The sequence below is a fragment of the Poecilia reticulata genome, linkage group LG10 (assembly GCF_000633615.1).
Source record: "Poecilia reticulata strain Guanapo linkage group LG10, Guppy_female_1.0+MT, whole genome shotgun sequence".
Classification (NCBI taxonomy): Eukaryota; Metazoa; Chordata; class Actinopteri; order Cyprinodontiformes; family Poeciliidae; genus Poecilia; species Poecilia reticulata.
Window position 1 is genome coordinate 3666788 of NC_024340.1, and position 12590 is coordinate 3679377.

At 43.2% G+C, this 12590-nt stretch overlaps 1 protein-coding gene across 1 annotated transcript in view; it reads left to right on the forward strand.

Annotated features, from left to right (window-relative positions):
- Positions 1–12590, forward strand: part of tenm2a (teneurin transmembrane protein 2a) — a 288000-nt gene that overhangs the window by 190898 nt on the left and 84512 nt on the right. The window contains exon 5 of the mRNA XM_017307002.1: positions 4907–5113. Within this exon, the coding sequence (XP_017162491.1) occupies positions 4907–5113 (207 nt within the window). The remainder of the gene's footprint in view (positions 1–4906; positions 5114–12590) is intronic.

Consider the following 12590-nt stretch of genomic DNA (forward strand, 5'->3'; position numbering starts at 1 on the left):
GAACGAAGCAACAGGCAAACCCGACTCTTTCCTGACCGAAGCTGGGGCTTGCTCCCCAAACTAAGGAAGATTATGTATCACCGTTGAATCAACAAGGGGATTCTGGTGCTTTTAGCGCAGTGCTACAAACTCTGATTTCCCCACCCCATAATACATTTCTTTTTTTTTCTTTTTCTTTTTTTTCGCACCAATCAACACTTGCGAGAGAACGGCGGGTTCTGAGAGCGAGAGACGCCGGGCAACGGAGTGGAGGCCCGAGAGCATGTATACAGATGGCCGGGGAGGCGGTTGAAGGATGGCGGTGAACAAATTGTCAAGAGAACCCAGTGAGCTCATTGCCAAGTCTTTGTTCTAATAACACAAAGCAATTTTCACTGACCTTTCTAGAAATGTAGCGGGCAGAAATGACTGCGTTAAGGATGCCCCACAGCATAATTGCTAAGGAGATTAAAGTTCCCTTAATTGCTTTTGGCCAACTAGTGCAATTTTTCCTTTTTTGTAATTAAAGTGATTTAAAATATTAATAACTACAGTCGCATACACATAGCCTCGCCGCGCACGGGGTCCAGACTCACAAAGTTGTGATAAAGCCGAGCAACAGCAGTAAAACAGTCTTAAACAGAGGGATTTTTCATTGCCTGCTGTCACCAATAGCCCCATTACGGGCCACGTGAAATATGCAAATAGCTAAAATCCTTTCCCAACATCATTTGAGGACTGAGTGATCAACTTTTTCTCCATGCTTGTCCATGGCTCATTCAGTTTTTTTTCTCTCCCCCTCCCTCCTGTTTTCTCCTTGGTCAGCTCCCTCTTATTGCTTCCTCTAATGCTTTTCCTTCCTATTGCCAGAAGTATTGGGACACCTGTCCAAATCGCTGAATTAAAGCGTTCCAGTGACTTCCATAAACGCATTCGCATAAGATCTAGGACCTAAGATTTCAGAAGATGTTTATAAAAACGGATAAAGACTGGGTCGCTGTCAGGAGCTCGATTCGATAAGCTCATTAGGATGGTATGGCGGGGGGAGTCTAGATATTAAAGTTGAGGAAAGTGGTAACAGAAGCAACTCTGCGACAAAGTGGAGTTCATTCTAAGGTGCGCAGCTCGCACAAATCAACAACTTTCTGCACAGGGAATAGCTACGGATCTTTTAAACGTCTTGAATCTTTGAGATAAGCTGAGAAACACCAGCCACACTCTACATCACAGGAAATGCAGTGCACAGTGTTCCAGTGCTGTTATGCATGCAACTATTGTACGCTGAAGCAACCGAGACGAGTTCTCTGGGATTACAAACCGAGTTTGGGTGTGGGACCTTACCTGACTGCAATGTGCTAAGTTTTGGTGGATGACGTATTAGAGTTTGTATTTGCCCCATAGTTCCAGCAAAGAAGCATACCGAAACATTTTTTTGGTTTTTAATTTAAGCTCTCGCTTTAGAATAAACAGTCTGGAGATGGCCTATCCATGTCCAACTTGAATTCACACCAGAAAAATTAGACAAAGCAAAGGCCACAAAGATATTTGTGGCCCGCTGTAGCTTTTTATGTGGCCCTCTAGATTCTAAACTGAACACTGCTTAAGTATTATTACAGTTTTTATCTGTGTACTGCCAAATTATATCAATCAGTCCCTCCAGTTTCTTAAGAATTATCATGGAAATTCAGACAAAATCAACAAATCCATGCACTTTTTTGGCGCTAATAATTGGGAGTTTGTTGCAGATTTTTCTCAAAACTTGTCAAAAACTCTTACTTGCACTAAACAAATGCCTCGGCTTTACTTGATGTCAGATTATAGACCGTGATCTATACAGCGAGTAATAAAAAGTCTCATTTAACGTCATAAATAAGCACAAATATCGCAAATATTTCCAAATTAGTACCACAAATACGAAATCCTGGAGGGACTGAAAAGATATTCAATAATATTATTTGATTTTAAGAATTCATGGATATTTTAACAGGTTGCTGAACAGGCTTTATCAATACATTTGGCACCAGCGGCCCTTTCAGAGAATTCTTGATTTTGATTGGGTCCAGAACGAAAATCCATTAAAGCATATATGTTAAGGAATTCATGCCATTTAAGTTCATGTGTAAAGATCTGACTACACATTTGGCAATATAGTGCATCTACCAGGCTGGCATCTTCTTTTCTTTTTTGCCTTCTCTATGTTTTTGTTTCTTCTTCTTCAGTATTTCTATATCTCTGTGTTTCAGTCTCTATTCCCTTAGATACTCCTGTGACCTTAACGTCTTCACACCTCCTCATCCGTCTCCCACCGTCCCTCCCTTTTCCGTCTCCTTTTCGCTCCTGTCAGCTTGCAGTGTTTGCTTTGCCACTGTTTATCCATTTTTCTCTGTTTGCTCTGATGAGATTGACCGAATACACACACAATGCACACGCAGACAAACACGCACATACCTAAACAGAAGACAAGGCGGGCGTCTCCCTGGGGTGCAGTTAGCGTGGGGCTGCGGATCGATCCTGGCTCTAGTTTCCGCGTTGCAAAGCTCCAAGGTGGAGACGCTCGGACAGCAGGACAGAAGCGTACTGGTCCACCTCTGTTCCTCTCCAACAGTTCTTCACAGAAGGAAGGTGGACACAGAGACTCAGGCGTGTAGATATGTTAGAGATTCATGTGTTACATTTGGCGTGGGACAATCGAGGAAGGTAGCCAACAAATGTGTCCAAATGTTTTGGTTCTCAAATGATGTCTGCATTGATTGTCCCTCCCTCCCTTCCTCGACCAGGTAGTTTTTCCCTGATGCGAGCAATATCGCACAGTCATCTGGAGAGGTCCGCCATCTATCACGGCCCTTTGCAGATTTTTTGACTTCTGTCATTTCTGTCAATATTCAGCAACAGCACGGCGAAGGCCATCAAATTAAAATTGCTCCATTTCCGTATCCTGGGAAAGTATCAATAACGCAAAAAGAGGCGCTTCGGAAATAGAAGCTCCACTCAAGTTTTGCAACCTTTTCGTATCGCTCATTGATTCTCCGACTGATTTTGTCTGACTGGGGAAAAAAAAGAAAAGTGAAGGGTTGTCCGGGTGAGGTTGCAAATGAAAGAATAAACAATTGTGGAAAACGTATTGGAACTTTAAAAGAAAAACAAGGTGATTTAAAAAGCTTCGGCAACACCCTCAAGCTATAATTTCGACTGCAAAATCAGCAGAAGACAAGACTTTGGTCGACTACCTAATTAGTGGCTCTAATAACCCGAGTCCTTCAGTGGATTCGCTGGACTCAGTGGCCTCATTCTTACCATATTGTTGATTGATTGAGCTGCAAATATGGCACCCATAATTATTCTATATTTTGAGCTGTCTCTAAATAGAATTTATTAGATTTGTCTTTGTCCTTGATTCCAAACCTTTGGAGAGTAGCGCGAATTGTCTCCATCCGTCTCTCTGGTGGATGGGACAACCTGATTGTGTCCACGCATCCCACGGCTCCAACTATTTAAAGACTCCACTGTTATTCCCTTTGTCTTGGCCACGTATATAGAGGACGACCGAACAGTAGATGAAGGTTCTCGCTAGCAATTCTTTCTCACCATATGCGACGAAATGAGACTGTGTGAAATTTGACAGGGGAGACAGCTCATGTTTGTGCTAACAAGGGAAAATGCAAAAGAAATCATGCTTAGTAGAGTTTTTTCTGTTTGTTTGTTTTTGCATTTGGTCATTGTGCCTTACTGGTGGCATGTAAAATAAAAGAATGCTATTTGTCCTCAAGCAAGTTTTCCATTGCTTGCTTACGTGTCCAGTGAACGGGGAGTGGATGTCCCCTTGTGTTTGCTGTGAAGATTAACGGAGCTACCAGGAGTCGTGCTTTGTGAATTTTTGAATATTTTTTCTTCAATCCTCCTCAAATTGAGATGGAAATATAAAGCTTCACTTTATATAAAGATAATAAGAAGCGTTCGGGCCATGTTTTGCTGTATATGAATCCAGTTACCGTGCGTAATTGCTGTGGTAATTACGGTCAGTCAAACTGTGCCCACATAGGGGTTGAGCGCACGCTTGGTCATTAACGTTTGCTGGGCCGAAATAGCTCGTTTGTGGGAGAAATCTGTTCACAAACCAAGAATATTTCTGCAAACAGGAAATCAAACACAGAGAGAAGCAGAACATACAACACTGCGGCATTAGCTTATTGCGGTAAATCACATGTTGCGCAGGATGCTGGGTAAAAGGGATTTGTGTGCCAGAAAGAGCGTCTGCTCAGGGTGACCTCCAAGTAGTAAGAAACCCCTGGTAAGAAGAAAGAAACACAAAATTTTATGAAGATACCAGTGACAATGACTTTTCATTGGATCAGAAAAGAGAAGAACCAAAGAYTGCTAATGTGTTTTATAACGACACTATTTCAAATCAGGATTGTCAGGGTTTTGAGTTTGTATAGCGAATGCTTCATATTCCTGTTATTAAGGTCTGGAAAAAGAAAATTTGCTAACGGGTTCACTGAATGACTTGGTGTCATAAAAGCTGCATTGTGATTCTTGATGCCAAGTTTGATTTTACTACTGTAGATCGAGTGGGTTCACATTGGAAATATCTGATTTGAGTCAAACACAATCCGTAAATGTCCTAATTGTTTGAAACAGAAATTCTCTCATAAATTTCTGAGTCAAACACAATCCGTAAATGTCCTAATTGTTTGAAACAGAAATTCTCTCATAAATTTCTTTCACTTCTCGTTTGATATTCATCTTTTGGTCTTTTTTTTTTTTTTTTTTTTTTTTTTTTTTTTGATTAACTGCCCCTTTAAAGGATTTCGCTTCTTACCCGTCAAAATGCCCGCATCTCATTTTGCCTCTTTGACCCTCATATCACTCAGTCAGTCATCTGGTTTGTCTAACATCTTCCTCTCTTCCTGTCCCCTCCATCCTCCAGGTCGCCCACTCCCTCCAACCTCCTCCTCCACCTTGCTCCCACCGTCCCTCCCGTCCTCCTCGTCCGCCCCTCATCACCCCTCCCCCGGTCCGTCCCCACCCATCAGGGAATGCCAGGTTCCCCTGCTGGAGAAAAACTCCACCCACTCCCACCTGGAGCCCCACCGAGATGACTCGTACCTGCTCCGAGCTCAGTCCGCCTCCACGGGTAAGCGAGTTCTCCAATCCACCACATTTTTTTTTTTTTTATCTGTCCATATGTTTTGTGTTTGCATTCATAGCCAATCCTAATCCTCTGTCCTTACRTTGTACCTCCAATCTGCAAAAAAATAAATAAAAAATACCATGCTAATCCTTGCTTTAGTAGCTTAACTGCTTTTATTTGCATTCTGCTAATGGGAGCATATGTTTGAAATGCTCAAAATCAAACAGAAAGCTGTTTGCATTATTTATAAAATAAATGCGTTGAAGTAAGTTTTATTCAGATATCAGTAGACTTCAGTCAAGATGTTTTTAGAACAATCTTTCAGCAACACAAGCACAAGAGAAGACAATGACGTCACAGTTGAGCAGTTATACAATGTAGGTCCAGGCAAAAGCAGAAGAACATTTTAGTTAGGAAGATGAAGAGGAAGAGAAGATGACATTTCTATTAGAGCTGCTAAATACCATGGCAAGTTCTTGACCCACACAAACTAGGGTTTTATTTAAATGTGAATGTGTGAAGTACGATGCAACACCGGAGTGTAAAACTGAGGAGTTGTGATGTCACTTGAAAATATGCACTCCAGAATAAAGAGCCGTTTTAAAGATAAAACCAAAAAATCTGCAAGTTGTTTGTTGTGCTCATCCAACCAATTCTGTGCCGGTGGATAGAGCATCAGATACGCTAACTTTTACACAACAATCCAGCTCTGGATTGATTTAACACAATAACTAAATTTGTTTGGATGACAAATGTTTTGCACTAATGTTGCCAGTATAGTAGGCTGCATAAAAATAACCCATAAGATGAATGAATAACTGTACATGTTATATGTGGATTTTTTTTTTTTATTCTGAGTTGAATTTGGCCTTCAAGCTAATCTTATTACAGTTTTAAGTTGGAAAACATTCTTCATGCTCAGTGTATCGCTGTAAATTTGTATTTATTGTATTTGCCAGCAGGGGTGGATGAATCAGATGAAGACTTATTTTATTTTAATTAAATAMATTTTATTTAAACTAAAAACTTCCTTACGATGGAAACTGTAAGGTACAACGCGAAGTAGTTGTCCTGTCAGAACCACACTTTGTGTTCTTTTAAATGTCATAGTAAATGAGGCCTCATCGATTTCTACATAGAGCCTTTTACTCCAAAGCAGACTTTTCTGCACCATTATCAGCTTTTAACTAATTTATTATACTCTGCTAAATGCAGAAAGGGTTTTTAAAGACCAGGTGACCTAAATCCTGATCTTATTGCTGAGTAGATTAGGTTGGTGGTTCACTCTTTGAGGCTGGGTAGGGTTTTTTTTTGTTTTTTTTTATCGATCCCAAAAGAATTGAACTGGATCCTGTTCTTTTATTACCAGCAAGTTTCAGATGYGAATATATATATACATGATAGAGAAATCTGACTACTTTATTTGTTTAATTAGAATATTGCATGCTTGGTTTACTGTTGAATGGTACAAAAAGATACAGTACAATATATTATGATATGACCATGAAAAAATGTTTGCACACCAAACTTTCGTAACCCAGGAGTATGCTGAACAAAATGTGTTGATTTAAAGGTTTCATTGGCTCTAGTGGCCTTTATTTGATAGTTAATTGACAGGAAAGTGGGTAATGAGAGAAGGGGAAARCCATGCGGCAAAGGTCACCAGGCCGGGAATCGAACCTGCGATGGCCCTGTTGAGGACTAAGGCCTCCATATGKGGGTTGTGCTTAACCCCTGCACCACCACAGCACCCGAGAAATGCATTAACTGAAAAAAAACTGTATTTAAATCTGAGGGGAAAAAATATATATATTTTGAAAAAAAATCTCCTGAATATTTGCTGATATTTGCCTTGGCCTTTTGCGTGTCTCTTATGACAACTCTAAACAAAAACTAGTTGACTTTAAAGGTATTGCCTTTTAAAATGTCGCCCCTGCCACCTTTTAAAACCATCACCTGAAAAATAATGATGCAAGTTAAGGCAACCCTTTCGCTCCGCAGCACTATACAGACKCCAGTGAGCTGGTGTGCTTGTTCTTATTTTGCATATGACATTAATAATCCATCAGAAAGTGAAAGGTAAGGGGATGATGAATTCTAAGCGCCGGGAGGAGGATCAGCRTTGCAGAGACAAACTAGTTACTTTCCCTGGCTCAGAATGTTTCAGTTCGTCACCAGACTAGCTTTCGTTGGTTGTTCCAGGCACATCAGCTCCTTGCCGCGGCTTTCCTGCCTGGCACGCTCAAACGCGCGGGCAAAACATCCGCACGACGACTCTGTTTGCCATTACGAGCGTTTATCCTTAAACAAWTTGCGGGCCAACTTTCGGGCTCTCCGCCTCCCCTTTCCCGCTCTTCACCATCGTTCCTCCGTCCCTCTGTGCATCTGCACTTGTAATCAGCAGATATATTTAGCAGAGGCCTGATGGGAGGGAGCGGGGTGGGCAGAGAAGTCCTAATGTGATTTTTGGTGGAATACAATCTATTGTTAATGGCGTTAGGCTCTCCTTTGATCCAGTATAAATCTTCATTAGGGAAGGCCCRGGTCCCAGGTTCAAGAGCAACGTGATTAGGAGGCTTTTAAAATGACGTTACATCAGCCTTCTAATTGGTTTACTGTTTGCTGGGGCAACATCAATCATTAGCCCAGTAACCGCACAGCAAATAAATTCACTCTGCCACTGACACCCTAATGGCAGACACTGGCAAAGTGGGAGAGTGAGGCTCGCAGGCCTCAGTCTCTCTTCCTCCCGCTCCTGTTCGTATACACCCACACTTTGTGTTCTGGGGCGCTTCTTTCAGCATGTACGCGCAGCCGGCGAGCGAAAGGAAAAGAAGAAGGAAAAAAAAAGAAAAAACTTATAGAGAAGCACGAAAAGGAGCCACAAAGAGGCAAATGGGAGCAGAGATAGAGAAAGTCAAACTTTGACTTTTGAAGCTGTTTAATGAGACATCTCGCGTGGAGGAGAGAAGAGAAGGGGAAAAAAAGCAACAGAAGGAGAGCGAGACGAGAGAAAAAAACAGGCGGAGAAAGTGACTGAAAAGGAGATGCATAGGAAGCCAAAGATGTGGAGAAGAAATGGAAAGGAAAAAAAACAGTAAACTGATGAGAGCTTAGAGAGTGAAGGAGCGATATTTGGTTGGAGGGAGAGCAACATTAAGATGAAATTGCAAATTGCCGTATTTCCCAGACAGGACTGCTGTGGATCTAATGGGTGTGGAGAAAGTTCTTGGCTTTGGGCATCCATTAAAATCGACCTAAATGAGTTTAGAGTGGCGGTCTGGCACTACATAAGCACACCCTGGCATGTAAGCAGAGGCGGTGATGGGGGGGGAGGGTGGAGAGATGGGTGGTGTGAAGAGGAAAAACACACACCTAGAAAACGGCGTCTGCACGTGCTGCGAAAGCACACGCCTGCCCGACTGTGTGCGTGTGTGTGTGTGTGTGTGTGTGTGTGTGTGTGTGTTTGCCGTCACCCCTCGGGGAGAGGGGATGCTGGGCAGGAAATGAGCCTTACCAAGCCAGGCAGAAACTGACCACAGCGAGATAATCCTCAGGAAGGCGCATGCTGTTTGAACGTGTGTGTTCCACTAAAGCGGTCCGCCATTACCTAAGCTAACAGGTGGACAGACCCGACTTGTGTTTCCAGCGAAGCGTGTCAGAGTGAACGGGAACAGAACGTCGCCGTCGTTGTCGTCGGTGGCGGGGAGCTGGTCCGTGGGTGTTTACGTGGGAATACTGTCTGGCTCGGAGCACCTGTCTGGGAACAGCTCCCTCCTCGGAACGCTGGCGTAGGTGGTGGTGGTGGGGGGGGGCTCCCGGGGCAGAGACGGCCAAACGGAGCGTGGCAGATCGCTCCTGGAAAGAGCTAGCGTTAGCGCAGTCTCTGGCCATTCATTATGCATGGGGAACACGCGGCTATTTTTAACTCTGTGCCTCTTCTGAAGTGGCTAGCTATCCGGCTTGCCAGGGAAGCCACCTCAAGTCGCTGCAGAAGTGATGAATGTTTAATGGCTTTGTTGAAACAAATCTGCAGAAACAAAGGAAAACAAAGACACATTCCTCTGCTTCTTCTGCCTAATGGTGTTCTTCTTAATGGCGCTTATGTAAGGGTGACATTTGCATAACGGTGGGATGTGTGGAAATGCTGCATGCATGCGTGGGGGGGGCGAAATGCATGCATGCAATTTTGTGCGTGTGTGTGTGTGTGTGTGCTCATGGAGTGTTTGTTTTTGGCTGAATTTGATGACTCTTCTCTAGCGGATTATTGCCTCCTAATTAGACAGAGATGACTAGCCAAGGCAGAGGCGGTTGTGTATGTATACCGGTGTGTGTGTGTGTAAATGTATGTCTTTGACTCCGTCTTTCCTTTCATGCCTGTATGTTAATATGAGCTCATTCATCTGTTTAGGATAAAGCCAAAAAAAGAGAAAAAAAGAAAAATCCATGTGACAAATAAGCCCCCTTTGTCAGCTCAGCACGTACGAGTTTCTGAGTTTTCACCTCAAGCTCTCCTTCCCTGCTCATCCTCTGAGCTCTGAGAAGAATGACAAATGAGGAGCGTGTGACATTCTCTGACAGAGGACACAGGAAGCAGCGGCACATGGGAATATACCACCTTTAAACACAGGCTGCATAGCAAAAAGCAGGGAGGGAAGTTGCATGGCGGAAACAATGAAGGCTGCAGTTTGTTTGTTTTTTTCTGTCTTTCTCCTGAAGAACTACAGAAAGTTGGGATGGAGGGAAGAGCGGTTGCTTTATATCTGCTGAATGGGCGTTTTTGTGCACATACACACACACACACACACGCATGCATCCATGCTCTGTGACTTCTCTCTGTTAACCACAGAAAATGTCAATAAACAGTTTGCTCATCCAGGGCTGCAAAACAAACTGCCTCGGTTGCTTCCCGCTGCCAGCTGGCCACACACTTGCATGCAGACACAGACGCACACTGTGAGATTAATATGGTGTGGCGAGCCCCCCCTCCCCCGACCCTCGCCTCGCACTGAAAGTGTGTGTCTGTGGGCAAGCGGGGGTTTTCACGGGGAGGCAGGTTAGCAGACAGGCTAATGCTCCTCCGCCGGGCGAGGCGAGGTGCTTCGTCGAATTGGCGAGAATAATGGACTTCCAGGGATTAGCCTGAGCCAAACGCACCGGCTCACTTGTTATATAGTCTCCACTCTCCTCCTCTTCTTCTTCTTCCTCGCAAGTCGCTGGGGAGACCTTGGACCGAATAAAGTGGGTCAGGCTTCAGCGGCGGCTCTTCGCCTTCCACCCCCCCCCAACAAAAGGTGACAACAAAAACAGAGAATCGTTTTCTTCTTCTTTTTTCACGACCAGAGTTTGCTTTGCACAAGAGAAGAAAGAGAGATAAACCAGGAATGAAATAAAATGCGATCTGCTTGGCTGCTCGCTAATTGCTCAATTTCCTTGTTGCATACTTGGTCTTTTATCAAACCGGGTTCCACGGTGTTCCTATTAGCCTGCCTGCGGGTTGAACTGCACCAGTCAGTCAGCTCGTCCGACAGAGTCCTGGTTCAGCTCTCGCTGCGTTCTGCGGCMAAAACGAGCTGCGGTTTTATTCAGGGGCCTGTCAGTGAGCGCTGTATGAAACCATTTGCCTTTACAACTTCAGTATGTTTGTTTCCTCCAGCAAGCTCGAAGGTTTTATTTATTTTTTGTTACAGATAAATTTCTTTCTTTTTTCTGACATACATGTTTTTCCTGCTGAAATAATATTTCATACACGTTTTAGAGCACTCAAGCAAAAAAAGTTATGGTGATCTAAGCTTCCACTAAACACTGAATAAGATATTTTATCTATTTTTTTAAGTTCTTCGACAGTAAGAATGAAAATTGCGTCGATCAAATATCAAATTTTTTTAAAGAAAAAAAAGATTAAATTATTTTATCTGTGTAACWGTGTTCTGTTGTTTATGAAGTAAATAACAGTAGGACTTCCTTTCTTCATTCATTATTTGGTCTCTGCAGGATTTTGATGCATGCATAATTGAACTTTTTTGTGTGTCAGCAAGTTTCATTTTTCTATTACATAATGTGATGGATAAAGTTTCTCCACTCAGAAGTACTAAAGCAGTGCAGCCCCCCCATTATGCATGTATTAACCAGCTGATCCATGGTGGCTTTGGAGGAGCTGCAGAGATCCGCAGCTCAGATGGGACAATCAGGAATGTTACTGTGGGTTGAGATCAAAGGATGTTTGCATTTTTTTTTAACGGGTCAAACCTAAATCCACTTAAGGATCCATAACAAGACTTTTACAAAAAAATACATTCCTATGTGCACAAATGGTAAAGGGGGGCAGGGGGAACACATTTGTGATTGTAGAAAATTGTGTTTTTACTGAGTTAACTAAGGTGAGCTGAGTACAAATGCATAAATACTTTCAGATATTTAAAAATTGTAATTTTTCTTTCACTTAAAAAAAACTMAACTCTACTGAATTTGGATTTGTGTCAGCTCAAGGAAACCCATTCAGGTTTGTGGTCAAAATGTGCCAAAATGTTCATGAGTAAACAGCAGTAAACTACTTGTTCACATTTAATATAGAAACATGTTTAAAATATTAGATATGAAAGTAAGAAAACCAAAAAAAGAAAAGGCGTTCCCATTTTTATGCTATTTGAATTGTGGCAGTGAGTGGGTGAGGGCCTTCGCGTGTGATGGTCTGCTGATTCCATGCCTGCAGGTGTGAGTGTGTGTGTGTGTATGTGTGTGTGTTCAAGCTTTTTCCAGGCAGATTTTTTTTTTTTGTTGTTGCTGTTGTTGTGCGCATTGTTACTAAACAAATGTATTTATGGAAATGGGATGTAGCGGGAGCCGCTGCACTTCGCATTTATTGAGGCGTTGTGCTCGAGCTGAAGTCAAGTCAGATTTATTTTTAAAAGGCTTCAAACAAACTAGGTTCATCCCAAAATGACTTCAGATCTCAACGGAGGACACAAACAAAATGCAAATAAAAGCGAGATGAAAGGAAGGGAAACAATTCCCCCATGAAGAAATGACGAGTTTACGGGGAGGAGGAGCGGAAGGAGGGCACAACAAGGTGTAAAAATTTACAGCATCTGTCAGTTGCCTCTCTCTCTCTCTCCGCATCCATGATGCAGGAGACAGAGCTTCTTCTCGCAGGTGTTTTCGGCTGCAGGTATGTTCATGCGACGGGACGCGTGTGCACGCCTGGGCGTGGATCGCTTTCTCCCATGGGGATCTTTGCATGTTCAGACAGATGTTTTGGGACTCTCTTGCAGAGCAGAGGTCAGTTCCCCGTCTCTCTCTCTCTCTCTCTTTTTCGTCTTCCCCTCTTCTCTCCTTTCACTCGCATCTGTTCTTCACTGGCCGTGTTTGGTGTCACCTGAGTCCCAGTGGTGCCGCGGAGGAATCAGGTCATGTTGTAAACTGGTTTCCAGTGCAGCTGCAGTTCCGGTGGGAGCCCGCTGCCCCCACCTCTCCTCCCCAT